Source organism: Halichoerus grypus, chromosome 1 (genome assembly GCF_964656455.1).
Source record: "Halichoerus grypus chromosome 1, mHalGry1.hap1.1, whole genome shotgun sequence".
Classification (NCBI taxonomy): domain Eukaryota; kingdom Metazoa; phylum Chordata; class Mammalia; order Carnivora; family Phocidae; genus Halichoerus; species Halichoerus grypus.
Window position 1 is genome coordinate 148068955 of NC_135712.1, and position 21819 is coordinate 148090773.

A 21819-nucleotide genomic window follows, 5' to 3' on the forward strand; every position below is an offset into this window, starting at 1 on the left:
CAGCTGCCTAGTGAAGCTGGGGGCAGAAGGATGAGCCCTCAAAGCCACGGGAACCCCAGAAGGGCCAAGGCTCCACCCTGCACCCAGGAGCCCTCTCAAGTTTCCACCAGCGTCCAGCCCTTCCCCGTCACAAACACCAAAACTAAAGAGGACTTTGAGAAAGCAGCAGAGTGAGTCATGGAAGGAAAGGAAAAGAAGACAGCTTCAGGAGCAGAGGCAGGCCCAGGGACTCAAACCAGCTCATCTCCAAGTGGAGCCTGACGCTGAGTGACCCGGGCGTGCCCGCTTAGCTGGCGGCATAGACGGGATCCGAGGCCACCGAAGGCTTCCCTTCCTTCTCAGAAGGCCCTGCCCCTGCTATGCCTGTCTGTAGAGCGGGCTCCTAGGAGCAGAGCCTGAGACGGGCTTCCTGTGCAGAGGATTTACTGAGGGAGTAAGCTGATAGGGAAGAGCGAGAAGCAGGATGAGGCCAACAAAGAAGCTTCGAAAGGCCAGGTTCTGGATTCAGGCCTCAGCCCGGTCCAGTGGGGAGCCCTGGAGCATGCGCTGTACATGGCATCGTCCCCCGCCCGCCAGGGGAGGGGTTGGCCTTGTGTCTGCCCACGTCAGTGCAACACTGGGTGTCAGCCACCCCGGCTTGGGTTGGAACCCCCAAGCCATTACCGGCCCCGGCCGCTCTGTGGCTCCAGACAGGGCTCTGGAGAAGGGGCCAGCTCAGCAGCCAGCGTTCACAGTGCAGTGGGCCTACCAGAGGGAGCTGGGCCGAGCACCAGCAGTGACCACTTCTGCGCCCCCCGACGCCCGCACCCACACATGACCGACACAGTCACACCACCGCACGCACACACCTCGCTGTAATCAGATTAAGCAAGGTCGGGGTGGCCGAGCCCTGCATGGCCAGGCAGGGCAGTTTCCAGTACCTTCTTGCTTTGACTCCAGACTCTGCCCATCACCCCAGCACTCATGAACTGGGTGAGAAGCGTCAGCTGGGAGGCTGGGCTGTGCTCTGCTCCTCTGACCTCCACCCGTCTGTGCCTATGGTCCTGGTTCTGACTCTGTTCTGGGTGTGGCACGCCTGTTTTGTCCACGTGCGCCAAGCTGCCACCGTGTGTCCTTGTCTGAGTGTGTGTCCGTGTTGCCGCCCATGTCTGTGTGTTTCCAGCTGGATGCATTCCCCATCCCCAGTGCTTTCCCTTCCCCTTGCCCCCGACCCTAGACTCCGGCAGACCAAACCGCAGACTCAGGAGCCCCTGAGGTCCAGCCTCAGTTCAGCCCGGGACAGGTTCCCACCCACCCACCCTGGGCTCACATTTCCAGGTTATGCAGTGGAAAGTAGTCTGGGCACCTCCCCTCAGGGAGCCCCTGGCTGCCCCAGATGCAGGGCTTGAGGCTGGAGGCTTCCACGTGGCCCTCACCCACCCCCCACCACACCCCTGCCCACAGACTCACGAGGACAGCTACTCGGAGGGGAGCACAGCAGACATGACCAACACTGCTGACCTCCTGGAGCAGATCCCTGACCTGGGCGAGGATGTCAAGGATCCAGAGGACTGCTTCACTGAAGGTACTGCGCCGAGTGGCCCTTTACCTGAGGTTCTCTCCACCCAGAGGGGCAGGAGAACCAGCAGCTCCGTGGGGCCCAGGGCCATGTTGTTCCCCACCCTGACCCCGATGCTTGCCCTCCTTCCCCATTCCTCATGACCCTGGGGGCCCCTCCTTCTACCCAGGACCTGACGACACGCCTGCCCATGGAGTGCTGGGCTGGGCAGCTGGGGGTCAGCCACACGGAAGACCCGTGACTCTGCGTTGGTAGGGAGATGGCACAAGTGTGTGCCCCCCAGCAGCAGGGGCTCCATCCTCTTCACCTGTGCCCCTGGCACGGTGCCTGCCCTATAGTTGGCCTTCTGTAAATACCCATGGGTGTGACGTGTGCCCGTGGTGGTCATCGGCATCTGTAGCTTTTATGAATTGGTGGTGAATATTGGGAAGGCAGCTGGGATAAAATCAGAGTTTGCCCTCACGTGGCATGTCATTTAGGGCTCTCAGTGAGGGCTTTGCCCTTCCCACGGTTCAAAAACTGCAAACATGGAAAAGACCGAGAGACAGAGTACCCCAGGAGTTCTGGAATATTCCCCCAGGGGGAGAATTTCCCAGATGAGCAGAGGAGACACTGGAGCCCAGCCTAGCCCCAGCCTTCCCCCTGCTCAGATCTGCCAGGCCCTTTACCCACTCACTGGATGCCTAGTCCATCCGGCCTTTCCATGGAGTTCCTGCTGAGCGTGGGCCCCTGAGGACAGCACCATGGTGATCCCTGCTGTCCCATCGCACCTGCCCACCGTGTCACACTGTTCACGGCTCCATATCATAACCTCTTTCTTTTGGTCACCCCTTCCACCATCCAACCTTTCACCATCAGATGTGGGCATTTGCAGGCGCTGGGCTGGGCCTGACCCCTGCCTCCCCCCTCCCCCACAGGTTGTGTCCGGCGCTGTCCCTGCTGCACTGTGGACACCACGCAGGGCCCCGGGAAGGTCTGGTGGCGACTGCGCAAGACCTGCTACCGCATCGTGGAGCACAGCTGGTTCGAGACGTTCATCATCTTCATGATCCTGCTCAGCAGTGGAGCCCTGGTAGCCTCCTGGGGATGCAGGGCTGGGCAGAGGGGTGGAGGAGCGGGGAGGGCAGGGAAAGGAAGTCTCCAGCTGAGAGCCAGGCCAGAAACTGGGGCAGAGCCTCTGCTGCAGATGTGCTTCCCTCGGCCCCCAGAACAGGAGTCAGCTCAAACTCACACCACCGCAGCATGTGTGGAAATCAGAGCAAGATGGGCTCACAGAGGTCATCGGTCCAGACCCCCGTGTCCCACGAAAGGGGGAGTGATTTGCCCCATTTCACAGTGTCCAGCTGGCATAGGTTGCAGGCCACCAGCCACCACCCCCCAAAGCTCTGGTGACACACCCAGTTGCACCTGGCTCCGTTAGGCCCTGTCAGTGCAGTTAGCAATGCTGCCTGAGATTCTCCTGGTAGCTCCACTCACTCTGGCTGCTCCGGGGCTAGAGGCCGGGCTACGTAGTTCACATGTTGTCACATTTGATCCCAGCAACGGCCCTTTGTAGAACCATTGTGTAACCTGCCGAAGGTCCCGCCACTCGCAAGTGGCCAGTGTGGCACTTGAACCCAGGCAGTCAGATCCCAGAGTCCTTTGTCTTGACCTTCCACTTGTTCAATAGATCTCTTCTCAGCTCTCCTTGTATCTAGTCCTGTGAGTCATGGGGAGCAACAGGAGGAGGAGACCCCAGCCCCGGCCTCAGTGGCTCAAAATCTAGGTGGGGGAACCAGAGTCGATAGGTTTGAGATACAGATCAGCTCAAGAGGGAATTTTGAGTAAGAGTGGAGTAAATGCCTTCGAGGTCAGGGGAACTGCAACAATCAGGAAGACTCCCTGGAGAGAGCAGGTGAAGCTGGACTGTGGGAGACAAGGAGGTTGGCTGAGACCAGGAGATCAGGGACGCCCTCCAGGAATGCCCCATGGGGCTCGCAAGCACCCTATTCTGATCTCTCAGAGTCCTTTCAGGAGGAGATGGGACAGCCCTGGAGAGGGTTCTAGAAGATGCTGGTGAACAGGGAGATGGGTGGTCAAGAAGGCAGAGGAGATAATCACTTGATACCAGGCAAGCAGTTGATACCGTTGGGGAGGTGAGAACCCCATGTTTGAGCAACTAACAGGGAATGCTTTGAACTCCAGAGCAAGAGAGAAGGGCACTTTGACCCAAGGCTATGTACCTCCACTCTGTGCCGTCTCCTGGGGTCAGGCCATGGGGAGGCACTGTGGCTGTCACCCCTAAATCTCTGGGCCTCCCATCCTATTCTGTACTGCCCTCCCCTGTTCCAGAGTGGGCCTGGAGCCATGACTTAGAGGCCACATGCTGTTTTACCATTGGCAGCTAAAGCCAAATCTCTGTAGGCTTCAGAGAAGGATGATTTGACAATATGTTAACGAGTTTTGTTTTTAAACAGCCACAAACAAGGGCAGCCAGAGCCATGTAGTCTGGGCTGTGGAGGAAAAACTCAGCCTGGCATAAGTGAGGAGGAGTTTTGGCAAGCAAATGGGGAATCTAATCAGGGTAGACAGCCAAGCACGGTTTAAAAAAAAAAAAAACACGTCGATGATATATTGAGAAAAAGAAGTCTGAGTGTGTTATTTAAAGTTATAAACTTGTTTAACAGAAAGCAAACTATATATCCCTTCCAAATTGTTGAAGGGAATTTTCTTTTAAAGAAAACAGAGCTCTTACAGCAGAAGATAGGAGAAAAAGGAACAAGGAAACATTAAACCAGGAAACAGAAAATAATGTGGCAGAGGCAAAAGCAAATATGTTTTAATAATAATGGTAACTGGATAAAATTCATCTTTTAAAAGGAAAGGACTCTGAATGGATTTAAAACAAAAAACAAAAAACAAAACTTCACCTAGGTGCTCTTAAAGGACAAACCAAAACAGTGTCACTCAGAAATATTAGAAGTAAAGTAATAAGATATATTACAAATGCAAACAATCACAACAAAAATCAGAGTGTTTTTGTTTGTTAATATTAAACAAGGTTGAATTCAAAGTAAGAAGCATGAGATAAAGCGGGTCCAAGCTATAATAAAAATAAAACTATTGGGGTGCCTGGGTGGCTCAGTCGGTTAAGCGTCTGCCTTCGGCTCAGGTAATGATCCCAGGGTCCTGGGATCAAGTCCCACTTTTGGCTCTCTGCTCAGCGGGGAGTCTGTTTCTCCCTCTCACCCTCCCTCTGTGCTCTCACACACTCTTTCTCTCAAATAAATAAATTTTTAAAAATAAAACTATTATGAAAGAAAAATAAATAAAAAAATAAAAGAAAAGAAAAATAAAACTATTATGAATATATTTTTGCTTGGGATTGCATAGCACTTATATCAAACAAAAACTATTAGAAAAAAAAAGCAGCAGCAATGCAATAGTACAGGGAGATTTTACCACACTTCTATTAGTTCCTGACAAATCACATAGAAAGAACAAGACTATGGGAGATCTAAAATATATATATAGTTCACAAATTTGATCTAGCCTAATAATAAAAACAAGAACATTTAAATAAGCACCCACTATGTGCCAGACCCTATTATAAGTATTTTACAAAGATTAATTCATTTGATTCTCATAATAACCCTAAGAAATAAGTACTGTTATTAAGCCTATTTTACAGATAAGGAAACTGCTAGATATAGCAAAAATAGAAAGATTAAAAAACAACAACAGAAATAATCCTTAGAAGTGTAAAAGTCATTCTTAAACTGTGGCTCAAACAGAAAATAGTTTGGTGGTAAGTTCATGGGTGCTCATTATATTAGTAAGTAAGCAAATAAATAAAATACAAAGGCTACTTGTGGACCAACGATGACAGTGTGTTGTAAGTCAAAGATTATAATTCAACCAATTCTGTCCACTTGAGATCTAGAAAAATAAGAAAAGAAAATTAGAGGTAGAGAAAAAAAAACTAGCTGGGGGGATAAAAAACTAAAAAATAATAATATTGAGAGTACTGCTTGTAGGATGCAGCCAAAGGTGTTATAAAAGGAAAATACATAGGGGCGTCTGGGTGGCTCAGTCAGTTAAACATCCCACTCTTGATCTCAACAAGTCTTGATCTCAGGGTCGTGAATTCAAGTTCCGTGTTGGGTTCCACACTGGACATGAAGACTACTTTTAAAAAAAAAATAGTAAGAGGAAAATTCATAAACACTTCTATTATTAAATAGAAAGAAGATGAACTAATTAAACTTAAGAAATTACAAATGTAGCAACAAAATAATCTTAAGGACAATAAGGAAATAATGAGTAAAATTTTTAAAACAAATTAATCAATTAGAAATAAGTAATAAAACTGATATGAAATTCCAAAGCTGATTCCTTGAAAAATTAAAACAATAAAATAGATAAACCAGTAGCTAATCTGATCTGTCACATCTCCAAGGATGGGTTCTTTTGCATTCCTAAGGAAGAAAATAATTCCAGTCCTGTTTAAAATATTCTGGTGTATGAAGAAACACAGAAAATCTACACATCATTTTCATGCAAGCTAAATAATGCTGATTTTTAAAACCTCAAGTATACCAATAAGAAAACCATAGGTTCGTTTTTGTACTCCATACTTATGAATAGTGTTGCAAGAATCCTAAATCCATGCAAATAAGAACCAATGATATATTTTAAAAATTAAATAAGCATTTAATATATATTCTAAAATGGCAGAATGGTGCCATACTAGGAAATCTATGTATACGAATAGGGCAGAGATGAAAAAACATACAGTTATCTCAATGAATGCCTGATTTTTAAAACTCTAGCAAGAATAAAAATAAAATGTATTTCCTTAATTTAGTGAAAAATGTATTCTCAGATTAACTTCTATTATCATCATTAGTAGTAAAACACTTGAAACATTTTTATGAAAGTCAGGAGTAAGAAAAGGATGATTTAACTCCTTTTTAGCTATTGTTCCATTATTGAATAATGATCTTAAAATACTAGCCAGTGTAATTAACCAAGAAAGATAAACATACAAAGTAAAAATTGGAAAATAGAAGAATTGAAGTTAATAGAGTCAAGTATAAAATCAGTTAAAATAATAGAAATAAATATAAATGTAACATTACTTGTAGATAATGATTGCTTGAAAAATTTTAAAACCTATTAAAAATATTATGTGGCCAGTTATAAGATAAATACCCGAAGAATTGTTGTTATGGTTGTTTTATACAACAGAAAGCGTTTAGTCATAAGTAACATTTCTGGAATAGTCCTTATTTGCCAGACATTGTAAGCACAAAGTAACTGGGAATAAATATGACATGAGATGTGTAAGAGGTACATGCAGAAAACGCTAAAACTTTGCTAAGCACTGTGAAAGAAGACAGACCAATAAATATACTATAAACGTACTCTAGTCTTGGGTAGGAAGACTCCATATGAGATCCTAATGCAGTTAATAAATTCAATGCAATTACAATAAATTTGCAACATTTTTAAAGGGAATTTGACAAAACATTGCTAAATTTTATCTTGAAAATTACTAAAAATGGCCAGGAGAATTCATATGATAGTAATTCAGGAATAGAGAGCAGTAAAATCACACAGAGAGGTCCAGTAGATTTAATAAAGTATAAAAATGTAGTTTAGATGATAAAGTTGACTTCTAATCTATGGATTTGAAGTGGATTCTTTAATAAAGTGTTGTAACAGTGACAAGCTACTCTGAAAAAAATATTAAAAAGGATATTTGCTCTTTACCAAAATATATTGGATTTTTAAAATTATAATATAAAATAACGAAGCCAGAAAGTTCAAACGAAAAAATAAAAGAAGAAAAGAAGCGTCATTTTTTTCCCCTAGCCTTAAACTAGGTAAGGGCTTTCTTAACATGACACTGAAGGTTTTACTAGGTGAAAATGATAATAAATGATATAATCATATTAAATGATTTAATAATAAATGAAAATAAAGTGTGGAACTTCAGTATGGTAAACAAAAGTAAACAAGATTTTTTTATAGGTTGAATTTATTTATTTTGTTTTCTTTTTCAAGTTTTTATTTAAATTCCAGTTAGTTAACATACAGTGTAATATTAGGTTCAGAAGTAGAGTTTAGTGATTCATCACTTACATACAACACCCAGTGCTCATCACAAGTGCCCTCCTTCATACCCATCACCCATTTAGCCCATCCCCCACCCACCTCCCTCCATCGATCCTAAGTTAGTTCTCTATAGTTAAGAGTCTGTTCCCTGGTTTGCCTCTCCTTTTTTCCCCCATGTTCATCTGTTTTGTTTCTTAAATTCCACAAATGAGTGAAATCATTTGGTATTTGTCTTTCTCTGACCGACTTATTTCAGTTAGTGTAATACTCTCTAGCTCCATCCACGCCATTGCAAATGGCAAGATTTCATTCTTTCTGATGGCTGAGTAATACTCCGTTGTATGTACATACACATCTTCTTTATCCATTCATCTGTCAATGGAAAAAGTAAAAAAGATTTAAAGGCACAGAACTAGGATGAAGTGTATAAAACAAGGAGTTATCATCTCTGAATAAACCAGATACTCAAGTAAAAAAAAAAAAAAAAATAGACAAAAAAGATGCACAGGCAGCTCTCAAAAGGAACACTGCAAATATCCGAGGAAATGATGTCAGCATTACTAGTAATAAAATACATTAAAATCTAACAAAATACAGCTTTCATTCCTTAGACTGGGAAAAGTGACAAGGGAGAAACCCCACCACAGTCAGGGGAGCGATGAGGAAAGAGTCAACTTCATGCACTACGGAGGGAGTCCGTGTCCCCTGCCAGAAATCCTGTTCCCAGTCTGTACCCAAAGTACACCTTTGACCTGGCACCCCAATTCTAGAAATTTATCCTGAACAGATAATCAGACACATTGTTCACTGCAGGGTTGTTTCTACTAGGGATAAATTGGAAACAACTGAAATGTTCATTAATAGGAGTTTTGGCTAAATACACAAAAGTATATGCAAATAATAAAATATTATGCAGCCTTTTAAAAGAATACTAGATATAGGATGTGTTCACATTATAGAGTAGATATAAACACTCAAAAGATTGTGTAGTGGAAAAGAAATTTAAAAGCAAAATATTTAGTCTGTCTTAGAAAATTGTGTACTCGTATGTGTACACACACAAATAGTGAGTGTCAAAAAGAGTCTTCCCCTAAATGTTAGCAGTGGTTACTATAATGTCATGAAATCAGAGGTGCGTTCTGTTCTTTTTTATAATTTCTATATTACTTAATTTTTTGTGGGAAGCACACATTTTTATAATCAGAAACAATAACAACAAACCACCTACTTTTTGTCTTGAACAACTCCCAGAGTCTGTTTTAGGACCTAAATTATCCTCCCATGCTGTCTATACTGACTGGATTAGCCACATATCTGCTTGGGCAGTGCACATCAGGGCTGATGGCACTGGGCCCCCGGGCCCCCGTGGCTCACGCAGGCCCGGCAGGGAGGCCCATAGTGACAGGCAGAGGCGACTCCCCCAGGCCCCCGGTGACGTGTTCAGTTGCCTAGCGGGGGAGCCTCTGAGCACACTGTGGGCGGGGAGAGGTGGCTTGAGAGGCCTGGGTACAGATCAGGACAGGAGGTATAAGAGGGCACCCGGGAGCTGGCAGGGTTCCTCCGTTGGCTCAGGAATTCGGGTTGAGGCAGAAACAAGGAGGTGGAGAAAGACCCCTTCTAGCATGTTAGAAACTTGACTCCTGGCTTCTGAGGGTCGCAGGAGCTTTGGGATCCCCAGGATACCTAGTCTTGCATTTTCCAAACTTCTCACTGACAAACTGCCTTCACTAGCATTTACGGGAGATTTTGCTTTAGATCAACTCTCCCTGGTTTCTGTGTGTTTCCATAAACACATTGTAAAGGGAGACTTTTAGTGATTGTTATCGTTGGACACCAGTTTTGTGTCCTATGAAAAGTAGGTAACTGCATCAAGCAAATAGAGTAAAAACACAGTGGAATGAGAACACCAAAAAGAGGGCTGATGGGGTTTTCAGCGGAAGACCCTGAGCTGCGCCCGCACACGCTCTCCGTGTTAACATGGGGGATCAGCAAGGTTTAGGAAGGTGTTAGAGACACACGAGCTCAGAACTAAGCCTCACTCTTCAGCGTGAAGCATTCTCACTACACACTGTGCTTTGTTGTCCACATACCGCGTGAGATCGTTTCATGAGCCAGGAGAGCGTGCTGTTCTAGTCCAGTGTGACCTCAGAGGGGCCCCTCCACCATAGGCTTCACCTCTGCTCCCGCCCTCCTGGGCAGCACCTGCTGTCAGAGATGAAGTCTCGTGAGGCGTGGGATGGGCAGTGGTTGGGACGTCATGTCCGCCTTGTCTGGCCTGATCTGTAGGCCTTCGAGGACATCTACCTGGAGGAGCGGAAGACCATCAAGGTTCTGCTCGAATATGCCGACAAGATGTTCACCTACGTCTTCGTGCTGGAGATGCTGCTCAAGTGGGTGGCCTACGGCTTTAAGAAGTACTTCACCAACGCCTGGTGCTGGCTGGACTTCCTCATCGTGGATGTGAGTGTGGCCCAGGAGGGAAGAGGGGCGGGGAGAGGGGCTGCCAGGGCGGGAAGGAGCTGAAGCAGAGGCGCGGAAGGACAGGGTGACAGGGCGGGTGGGAGTCAGCAGGCTGACGTGAAGGCACTCAGCGGGGCCGCAGAGCTGGCAGAGGGGAAGGAGGCAACCGTCTCGGGGCACAGTCATCTCGGGTCACAGCGGAGCTCCAGGCCCTGCCCATAAGGTTCCCAGGCTGGGAGGAATAGGAACCTGGGTCTGGCCATCAGAACCCCAATTTTGGGAGACAGAGGAGCAAGGGGAGACCTCGGCTTCTGGGGAGACTAGACTCACTACAGGGCAGAATGGGGAGCAGTCCAAGCAGGAGTGCCCCCCACGCACACCGCCCCGTCAGGATGGCCAGAAGCCAGGGAACACAATAGCCCGTACCACAGCACTCACCACGCGTGTTGTGAAGGGTCCGTCAGGCCCACTAGCCAGGTGGCCAGCTGAGAGCCTCTGTGTCCACACATGGTCGGAGGCCGTACAGGGGAGAGGTGAGCCCAAGGCCAGAGGGGACGGTGTTGGTGAAGGGATTCCGGGTCGGCAGGGGGAGGGTCCTCCGGGCTCAGGGAGAAGGTACCACTTGGGGAGGATGAGAGAGGGGTGCAGCCACCTGTGAGAAGGCAAAAAGCCGTGAGGGCCAGCTGGGGGGCCTTGGGCTGCTGCCCTGGGCGATCGGGTAGCGGGCGCAGCTGCCCTGCCTGTGCAGGGAGGGTCTAGGACAGGAGGTGGCATGTCCTCTGAGCACCCAGTTGGCAGATAGAGGGGGAGGCCTCTGGCCCACAGCCACCCAGGCCCCAGGACCCTGCTGGGTGCCAAGCAGGGTGAGCACAGCTGAGTGCGAGAATAACCAGAGGGGAAAATGAGACCAGAGTGTGGAGCCGCCTTGGATCTGCACTCACTGAAGGGGGAGGGGGGGACAGGCAGAGACGAAGGGCTCAGGGGAGGCTCACCATCTGGTTGTGGAGGGCCCTGCAGAATGGAATGTGGGTCAGCATCTGCAGACAGGGAAGGGCTTTCCAGACGGCACCCGTGGCTTCCGAGCCTGGCCTCAGGCTTTGCCCACCAGCAGGGGCTGTCCTTCCTGTGGTGGCACGAGAGGTTCAGGCCTCTGTTCAGTCCCCATACCCCACACCCCACTCAGAGGCCAAAGGGAGGGAGGGGCGCAGCCTGGGTGGGGGTCAGCCCGTGGGTGACCATGGGAGGAGACATGTATGGAGATCTGTGTGGAGACACAGATCCAGGTCCTTGGGCCTCTGGTTCCGGCCTCTTTCTATCACCCCCCGTGACTGAGAGGATGCTAATGTTAGGGTGAGGGATGCTAAGGTGGCAGAGAGAGAATGCGAGGGAGGTCTAGTCGCTCTTAGAGCCTGGAGTCCTCAGAGCCTCTCTGAGAGGAGGAGAGGACCCGGGAGGCCTCCTGCCCTGAGGCTGTGGGAGGGCCTGGGATCCTGGCAGCTCTGCCCTGAGGCCCCTCACCCAGCTATTCCTGCAGCTTCTTGGGAAGTTGGGCCTGTTGAGCGACTCCCCTCGGGGAAGGCAGGAGGGGGTTTGCAAAGACTCCTGGGGAAGCCCACCAGCCTGCCACCTTGGGGAACTCAGGGCTGAGGCCGGGCGAAGGAGACCATCGGTGCTTCCCGTCCAGTCCCAGAACTGGAGAATTAGCCTGTGGAGAAGGAAACGGAGGCTCACAGCAGAGAGGGGACTTGCCCCGAGGTCGAGAAGGCTGGACTCCAGCTTTCCTGACGTTGGCCATGCTGCCCCCATCCCATCCCCTCACTTCATGGGAAAGGTGGTCTTCAGGCCTCAGGGTCTGGAGAAGGATATTTCCAGGATCAACTCCTGCATTCTATTTTTCAGTAGATACTATTGAGTATCTACTATTGTAGGTGCTAGGGATCTCAGGGAACAAAATAGACTAAAAGCTCTGGCTGCATGGAGGAAGGCAACCACAAACAGTGAACGTATTCAGTAAGCCAGCTGTATACTCTGCTAGAAGCTGATGTGTACCAGGGACAAATAGGATGCAGAGAACAAAAGGGGATCAGGAGGGCCAGGAGTCCAGCAAGGGGAAGGTATAGATTACAACTTTAAATAGGCTGCCCGGGGTGGGTTCACTGAGATGCCATTGGAGCAAATGTGAAGGAAGTTGGGGTTAGCCAGGCAGACGTCTGCAGAACCTTCCACGCAGAGGTTGGAACAGCAGTGCAAAGGTCCTGTGGTGGGAGCATGCCTGGCATACTTAAGGAACTGCAAGGAAGCGGGAGTGGCTGGAGCAGAGTGAGTGGGGAAGGGAAGTGCAGGAGATGAGGTGGGGCTGCAAGGGGCAGAGGGGGGCGCCGCCTTGGAAAACCAGGGGCTTTTATTTAGAGCCAAGTGGGAAGGCATTGCGACACTCTGAGCAGAAGAGTGGCATGAAGTGACTCCGTTCCTGGAGGAGCACGGGGGTGGGGGGTGGGGCCCACGTGGAGACAGGCAGAGGAGTCAGGAGGCCGTGGCGGCCGTCCAGGGAAGAGAGGACGGGGGCCTGGCCGGGATGGTGGCAGTGGCAGTGGTGAGAAATATTTGGACTTCTGATGTATTTTGAAGGCAGAGCCAACAGGAAATCCTGCCGGGTTGGATGTAGGGTGTGAGAGATGGAGAGGAAGCAGGGATGACGCCAAGGCTTGTGGCCTGAGCAGCTGGTAGGATGGGGCTGCCATCAGCTGAGATGGAAGAGCTCTGAGCTGGGCAGGTGCACAAGCTTTGAAATCACAGACGATGGGGGTGCACCGCTGGGAACTAGGTGGGCAGAGTGGCCAGACCTGGTCGCGGGGCCATACAGTCTCCGCTTACACCTCCCCTCTTCGAAGATGTCCGATGTTGCACAGTCCGGCTTTGGGGAAAAGCCCCAGGATTGCCTGTCGGCTCCCAGTCAGCCCAGGATAGTCCTTCCTTCCCAAAAAGAGCCTTCTTTGGGGGAGGGAAGGGGCAGGTCCAAGAACTTGACTTGAAGGAAAGCCTATGGGAACCAAAGGCCCAGGCTCTGTGTGCTCACTCCTCCACATGGTGGCTGGCATGGGAACTCGGTTTTCTCTCTGTAGAATAGGGAGAATGCATCCCAAGTCCTCGGGTTAGTGGGTGCACATAGCAGGCTCTTGGCAAAGAACTTGTCTCACCCCCAGCCTCTTGGGCCCCAGGAAGGCCAGCCCAGTGCGTGACGGCCGCGAAGATGATGTAGCCGGAAATAACAAAGATTGAACATGGGGAAAGCCTGCTGGCTCTCTCACACCAGCCCAGCTTCAGGTGGGCCAGGAGCCCTACCACCCATCTCTAGAGCTGTCCCCATGGAGCTCACTTCCCCCTTACCTCCCACAGGTCTCCCTGATCAGCCTGGTGGCCAACACCCTGGGCTTTGCCGAGATGGGCCCCATCAAGTCACTGAGGACCTTGCGTGCACTCCGACCCCTGCGAGCCCTGTCACGATTTGAGGGCATGAGGGTAAGGGGAGTGACTGCCTTCCTGCCAGGGCAGTGGGAGGGGACTCCACTGAGAGACCCCCGGCTCTGCTTGCTGACCGAGCAGCCCAGTCCGGAGCTGGGACTGTGGCCGCCCAGCCTGGTAGGAGCACGGGGCAAAATCTCCAGGAGAGGTGCAGCTGGGCTCGCAGGCACCCAGAGGGTGGAGAGCTGTGAGAGCCCCCTGGGCCTGTCACCGCCTGCCCCGTGGGCCGGGGAGCCTCTCTGCTTCTGCTCCGGAGTGGGGGGCCATCTGTGTGTGCGCTCTGTGTCCATGTGCCTGCCTGCGTGCCCTCCTCCTGGCAGACGTGGGCTGTCTTCCTCGATCTGCGATGGGCCCATAGCGCTGTGCCGGTCAAGGTGAAGGAAGCAAGGAGGGAGCAGCATATCCTCACCATCGTGTAGCGGTTGGCATTCGCTTAGCAAACTCTTTTGCACTGATTTCTAAGTGCAGAGCCCTGTGCATTTTTCAAGTCATCAAATTTTACCAAAGAATATGTGCATATAAGGCAACTTTAAAAGCCCCACCAAGGCGCCTGGGTGGCTCAGTCGGTTAAGCATCTGCCCTCAGCTCAGGTCATGATCCCAGGGTCCTGGGATCGAGCCCCATGTCAGGCTCCCTGCTTAGCCGGGAGCTTGCTTCTCCGTCTCCCTCTCCCACTCCCCCTACTTGTGCTCACTCTCTCTCTCTGTCAAATAAATAAGTAAAATATTTAAAAATAAAATAAAATAAAAGCCCCACCAAGAAAAAACATTACCCCATAATACATAGCAAGAAAACAAACACATATGTGCATTTGAGTGCACGTGTGTTTTGTGTGTCTTACAAATGTGTGCAGTTCTGCCGTGGCTTCAGCAGCCACACCTGTGTGTCTCGCTGACCCAGCAGGCACCATCCCACGGCCCCCATTTTGTTGATGGTTTCAAACTTTGCCCACACCTCCATGAGAGAAACAAGTGGCTTATTCCTGGTGGGAAAGCATTCACAAGTGAACCATCCTACCTAAGTTACATGTCTCTTGGGATTAAGGGCATTTGATTCCCGAGGGCCGTGGGGGAGATCGAGTTGCCAGGAATGCCTCTGTTGGGGCTGTCGCCACGGAGCCAGCCAAGGGCAAACCTGAGAGTTGGGTATCCCACCCTGTTCATCATGCCTGCTGGGGACCAGGGAGCCCCTGTCGCCTGCATGTGTCAGCATTACCCGTCCCAGCACCATGCTCACCACGCGGCCCCACACCAGCCTCACTTCCAGTCTTGACTCCCGGACAGCTGGACACTTGGCCCTCAGCAGAGTAGAGCGCACCATATGTGTTTGCCAAGAAGCCTCTCCGGGGTGCTCTGAGTTTCAATGACAAGACCAATGCCAGGGCTCCACGGGGTCAGAGAGCCACTCCCGGGGAGGGCAGAGGCACAGGGAGCCCCCACACCACACCCCCTGCCCTCCCAGCTCAGCTCTCACCGCAGTGTTGGAGAGCTGCCAGGGCACCCGCCAGACACCCCATGCCGAGGTCCCCTGGGCGTCCTTTAGGGAGAACACCCATCTTCCCTAGTAGCAGCAACCCCAAAATAAACCAGAAACTTAGCTCAGAGAATGTGTCTCCAGAGGCCCTTTCCCATCCGATTGCTGGCACACTTAACTAGAGAGACCCTGTTGAAAATTCAGTTTGAAGGTCATGAATTCAAGGCAGGACCAGAAGAGAAAGGCAGAGGTTCCAGAGTTGCAGCAGACATCAGCGTGCAAAAACAACAAAAAGGGCGTGTGTGTGTGTGTGTGTGTGTGTGTGTGTGTGTGTTCTCTCCCCCCTCCCCCGACCCCCATCATCTCTCCTTTTATTCCCCATCAGGGCTTCCAGCCAGGGGTGGACAGAAAGTGTTCCACTACCCCCCCCAACAGGGACCTGTAGGCAAAGAGTTTAGTGGGGGAAAGGGGGGCATGGCTAGGCGGGTCTTGAAAAGGGCATATGCTCTGGGCACCCCCAGGAACGGAGCCTCTTCTCTGTCCACTTGAGGTTGTGGTCAATGCCCTGGTGGGCGCAATCCCATCCATCATGAATGTCCTCCTCGTCTGCCTCATCTTCTGGCTCATCTTCAGCATCATGGGTGTGAACCTCTTTGCGGGGAAGTTTGGGCGGTGCATCAACCAGACTGACGGAGACCTGCCTTTGAACTACACCATCGTGAACAACAAGAGTGACTGTGAGTCTTTCAACGTGACTGGCGAATTGTACTGGACCAAGGTGAAAGTCAACTTTGACAACGTGGGGGCCGGGTACCTGGCCCTTCTGCAGGTGGTAAGTCCTGGAGACTCCCACCGGCTCCCCAGCAACAGGCACCTTCACCCACAGTGTGGGCGGGAGGGGGACAGTGGGGCCCCTCTGGGTCCTCACAGAAGGGTCACACTGCCCAAAGGAGGTTAGGGATTCTCCAGAGACTTCTTGGCTCCTGGGGAAGGCCCTAGATTTTCCATTCTAGAACAGGTGCCACATTCTCCAAGACACATGGCATGGGGGTTCAGCCCTGAGGCAGACCCAGCTCCCTGGCCAGCAGTCAGGTTGACAGCCTCACGCTATCAGTTTGGCAGTGTGATGACACAGGTTAAAAATCAAAGACCAGACACACGCAGAGACTGAACTATTAGCCACACTGTGACTCCAGCCTTCTGTTATAAAAAGTAGTAACACCTTCTGTGTTGTTTCTGATGTGCGAGATGTTGAAACACACATGACCCTACCCAGTCCTTCCAAGGTTTCCATTGATTTTTGAGGACGGTGGCTTCAGTGAGCATGATACCTGGCGTAATATTAACCTACAAGTAGCCTTGACAGCAGGCATGCAGACAGAATCATAACACCGAGAACCATAACCTGCTTCACTTGCTACCCCACGCTTAGCCCAGAGACCTGTCTCTAGTCCCCAAAGCAGAGGAACACTCGGTGGGCTCTCATCTGAAGACTTAATGCACATCTGCTCCCTCCTCCAGCCCTCCCTTCAATCCCAGGGGTAGCTTTCTCCAAAGACTCCCCTGAAATACCTCCTACAGAACAAGATTAGAGCCTTCTGTCCCTGGGACTTCCCTCTAAATGTCAGAACTTGGAAGGAAAGGCCATTCCAGACAGAACGACACAGTGGCCAGAAAAGCAGTCACAAGCATCTCGTCACCTTGGGTGCTCTCCAGCAGTTTCCAGAGCATGCCCAGCCCTCCCAGCACCGGGCAGGGCTTCCTGGCACAGGGAACTGAAGTAGCATACTCTGGGGCAGCCTCAGTTTCCCCATCTGCCCTGCCTGTGTCAGAAGAACTCTCAGACATGAAAGTTTGTGTGGACAGTTGCACCCTGAAAGGAGGCTCAGGGCAGGATTGGCTTTTGCCAAGAACACAAGTGAGACCCCCTTGGACAGTCGGCCTCACCACCAAGCATGTCTCTCGGGCTCTTCCAGAATCTCTGTAGCAGCGCAGACCGGGGCCAGCACCAGAGCCCTGTGGCATTCGGCCTCCTCGTCTACCGCCTTGGGGGGGCAGGCTCACGAGAGCTGATTGTTGCATTGTCAGATATTTTGCAAGCCATGATTAAAAATCAGATTTTATAAACTTATAATTCACCAGGTGATATTAAAACAAAATCGTGGATGCCTGGCCAGCTCAGTCAGTGAAGCATGCCACTATTGCTCTCAGGATTGTGGGTTCGAGCCCATGTTGGGTGTAGAGATTACTTGAAAAGAAATTTTTTTTTAAATCAAAATTCATCATTAGCACCTATTTTCGTGTATGCTCTTGAGGTAATTTATATGTGCTGTATCCATACAGTGGAAATACTATAATGCTCCCCTCCTATGTGTCTCTTCCCAAGTCTGTGTTCAGTAACAGCCCGTTGGTAACTTGAAATTGGCCGTGGTAGGAGTAGTTTACCCAATTTACCAATTTGTTTACCCAGAGAAATTGGCAAACACAACAATCAGGGCTTTGTTTTCTTCTGGAAAACTGTTTGTTAGCCATTTACCAACACACGGCTGGCAAAAGGACCCCCTTAAGTACGAGGGGAGGTTGGGGTGCTTCAGGGCCATCCTGAGAGGCCGCGGAGCAGAAACCATGGGCTTCTCCAAGGTGCACAATAAAGGGGACCAGGTCAGCACTGGGGTCCACCTCTCTGTCCCTGACACCCGCTGCAGGACTGCATCGTTTTAGAACCTGGAATGAAGGTGGGTCTGAAAGGCAGACCTCCTTCAGTCCTCCTCAGTCTCCTGGCCAACATCGAGAAGCTTCTTACCCCACTCCATGGCCTCCTTAGGGTGTGTGCTCAGCCAGCCTCCCCTCCACCTCCAGCCCTGAACAAGAAGGCCTTTCCTTGACCACCCAGCAGTGTGGACATGGCTGAAGGGGCAGGGCAGGACCCTTGCTTCTCCTAGGAGGCTATTTCCTGGCCTCATCTGTCCGGATAGGAGCCCCCAGTAGTTTAACAGATGCAAGTTAAATGATTCTTACTCTTGTCTTTTCCTTCAAGGCGACATTTAAAGGCTGGATGGACATTATGTATGCAGCTGTGGACTCCAGGGGGGTAGGTAACCATACTCGCCTCTCCTGCCAAGTCAGGCACCTGAGGCTCCAGGATGTTTGGCCACTAGGGCATCAGTGTCCACACCCAAAGGCCCACCCCATAAGGGCCAGGTCTCTTGTGTCAGCCTGCAGTTGAGCCTCTCTGGAAGGCCCAGGCCTGGCCCTGGGCAAAGATGCGTGATCTCCCAAGGAGCCACAAATCCTCAAATATCTTCCAAATTAACTTCACTGTAATTTACTTGAATCTTAGTCTTACTGGAGAAGAGACCGGGTGGAGGCCATAGAGATGCAAATCAAGTTTCTTCTTTGTCCTTGTACCCCACCCAATCACAATGTCAGCCCCAAGCTGCCACTGTTCTGAACCCCGTTCCCACCCGCCCTGGCCCCGCTCTGCACACACGTGCACACACAGACATACAGCCCTGTGCTGGTGACCTCCCTCCCCACACACCCTCTCGCCCAGCCAGCCCTCCCCCGTTCCTGCCTGCCTGACCCCCATATCTGGTTTCTCCCCCTCAGTATGAAGAGCAGCCCCAGTGGGAATACAACCTCTACATGTACATCTACTTCGTCATTTTCATCATCTTCGGGTCTTTCTTCACCCTGAACCTTTTCATCGGTGTCATCATCGACAACTTCAACCAACAGAAGAAAAAGATGCGTAGAGCACCTGCTCGCCGCGGGCCGGCAGGGCAGGGCTGGGTAGCAGGGGACTGAGGAGCCATTCTGGCCCCTGGCCCCATTTTGCCTTCCTGCTGGGGACAGTTCTCTTCCGGCCGCTGCTGGAATGGGTGGGAGAGGGGCGTGTCTGTGAAGTAACAGGCGCAGTCTGTAAGAGTGGAAGGAGGGGCCCCGTGCCTGCCCTAGTCTACCTGACCCATGAGGTTCCTGAGAGGAGCTGGGCTGAAGGTTGGGACTACTCACCTGGTCCACAATCGAGACTGGCCCAGGGTCTCTCCAGAGCTCCATCAGTTGGGCCATGATTGGGTTGCAGGCAAACCAACTAGGCAGAGAGAACGTGCAGGGTGGCTGCGCTGGGCAGGGGGACTGGATTTGCACCTCACAAAGCCACAGCGGCCTCAAAGTGAAGGGAGACAGGGACCCTGCAGAAGCAGATTTGGGGAGGACTCTCTGGTGCAGGATAGGGACATACTTATCTCCACCGGAAGAGGAAGTGAGGAGGAGGCTGGCCAAGGCACCCTCATCAAGGAGGCAAGATCCCTATGCCCCCCATGCCAGAGCCCTTGAGAACCCCAAAATGAGTCTGGTGCCTGTCTCTCTGCACTTAGGGGGCCAGGACATCTTCATGACCGAGGAGCAGAAGAAGTACTACAACGCCATGAAGAAGCTGGGCTCCAAGAAGCCCCAGAAGCCCATCCCGAGGCCTCTGGTGAGCCAGCTCCCGATTCAGCAAGAGTGGAGGGGATGTGCTGGGGGGCCTGGGAAGCCCCACACCCCAGGACCACTGAATTTTCCAATGAAAGCCTAAGTGAGCTTGCCCAAATTGCCCACTCAGAATCGTCTATTTCCTTAATAAGAATAATTCTGAAATATGTACTTTTCAAATTCATTAATCAATAGGGTTTTTATAGGATGATATCACTGGAAGCAGTTTTACATTATAGAAAATGGAAATTTGCAAAGTTTGGGAAAATTGCTCCAAGAATGTATTAAGGAAAATAACACATGTTTTGACATCTTGCTTATGTTTTCTTTATGGTACCACAGTTTGCCAATGTCAGCAGTGGGGTTTGAACCCAAAAGGCTAGAAAAAGTGCCAGGAAGACCACAAAGAATACTTAATATGCATTGATCCACTCAAAGAGAATGAGGAAGCGTTGAAAATAGGGCTGTGAAAAATCAATATTCTTTAAAATATGATATACAATATTTTCATATGAGCATTTTCATTTTGGCATTTTAAAGCTGATAGTATTTAATGTAAAAGAATGAAAGAACATAAAACGCTCCTGAAATTTAATTCCAAAAAAAATCATTCAGCTTGGCCCAGGGCCCTCAGTCAGTGCAGGGACGGAGGGGCGCTGTCAAGCACCTGACCACACACAGAGGCCTCAGCCTCCTGGAGAAAGTGAGGAAGGCATGGGGGGCTATTCCAACCAGGAGCGCTCCCTCCTGCAGGAGTCCCTTTCCTCTGAATACACCCTCCTCCACTGTCAGAGTGCAGCCTTTCCCAGCGAGAGCAAGGCAGCTTCTGCAGGCCCACCAGCCCCATTCACAGCTTCTTCCTGGCAACCCCTGAGCGGGACAGACGCAGCCAGAGTCCCCTGGCAGATGGCGCCAGGAGGGACACTCAGTCCCCTGCGGGGCTGACTCCCTTGCCTGACCAAGCCATTCTCCAAAAAAGTAGGAAGGGGGTCAGTACTCAATTAGGTGACATAACCCAAATCACTAGCTAGGAAGTGACAGTCCCAGATTGTTAATCCAGTTCATCAGTTTTATCTACTTCCTACCCTTTCACCACACTTTGTACTAGGTTAGTGGTGTATGTGCGTGTGTGTTCACTTATTTATAATTTGTTCTCTTTCCCCAAATAATCTGAGGTGGCTAACAATTAAAGACACATAAATATAGTTAATAGAATAAACAAAATCAATTCCATAAAGGATGGAGAAAATTTGTTAACCTGAGGACTGATCCAATTACTAGGGTTGAACTTTAAATTTGACCCTGAGCCATCAGACAATGGGAACAAAAAGAGAACGATGATGTGCTAGGGAAGCTCTGGGTAGGAGAAATCCCTTCCTGAAGGTTCAGAGAAGACTTCAGGGAAGAGGGAGCCGGAGGCCCAGGCCTGGATGCAAGAGAGCCAGGCTGTTTCAGCCTCCTGATTTCTCCTCTCACCCCGACAGTCTCACTAGAGGGTGGAGTAGCAGGGTGGATGGTCTGGGCCGAGGGGCAGCAACAGGCCTGTCTGAGGCCCCTGCTGAGCCCATCCTTGGCCCCTCCTTTCAGAACAAGTACCAGGGCTTCCTGTTCGACATTGTGACCAAGCAGGCCTTCGACGTCACCATCATGTTCCTCATCTGCTTGAACATGGTGACCATGATGGTGGAGACAGATGACCAGAGCCCCGAGAAGGTCAACATCTTGGCCAAGATCAACCTGCTCTTCGTAGCCATCTTCACGGGCGAGTGTATCATCAAGATGGCCGCCCTGCGCCACTATTACTTCACCAACAGCTGGAACATCTTCGACTTTGTGGTTGTCATCCTCTCCATTGTTGGTGGGTATGCAAGTCGGCCTTTCCTCCAGTCCTGGGTCTGTACTTAATGCCAAGCGTACTAAGCTCCTCTGTTCTTTTCTCTGCATTCCACACCTCTCCCCTCACACACTCACACACACACACACACACACACACACACACACACACACCCTCCACAGAGAACTTGTCTAGGAAGGCCCACTCAGGCCAGGGGGGCCATCCTGGCAGAGGAGCCAGCAACCCCTCCATGGGACCCTAGGACACAGCTCTCTGCTCTCTGTGAGAGCTTCAAGGATGAATCTGGAAAAGAGAGTGGGGGCTGGGCAGGCTTCCCTGCCCTCCCAAGGGAAAGGTTAAAGGAAGAAGAGGCTTTCTCAGGGTGAGGTGAGTCTCC

At 50.5% G+C, this 21819-nt stretch overlaps 1 protein-coding gene across 1 annotated transcript in view; it reads left to right on the forward strand.

Moving 5' to 3' along the window:
• SCN5A (sodium voltage-gated channel alpha subunit 5) overlaps nucleotides 1-21819 on the forward strand; it is a 92049-nt gene that overhangs the window by 67687 nt on the left and 2543 nt on the right. Inside the window, 9 exon segments of the mRNA XM_078073465.1 lie at nucleotides 1444-1564; nucleotides 2476-2630; nucleotides 9944-10117; nucleotides 13514-13636; nucleotides 15663-15944; nucleotides 18150-18203; nucleotides 18722-18863; nucleotides 19492-19592; nucleotides 21176-21446. Coding sequence (XP_077929591.1) covers nucleotides 1444-1564; nucleotides 2476-2630; nucleotides 9944-10117; nucleotides 13514-13636; nucleotides 15663-15944; nucleotides 18150-18203; nucleotides 18722-18863; nucleotides 19492-19592; nucleotides 21176-21446 — 1423 coding nt within the window.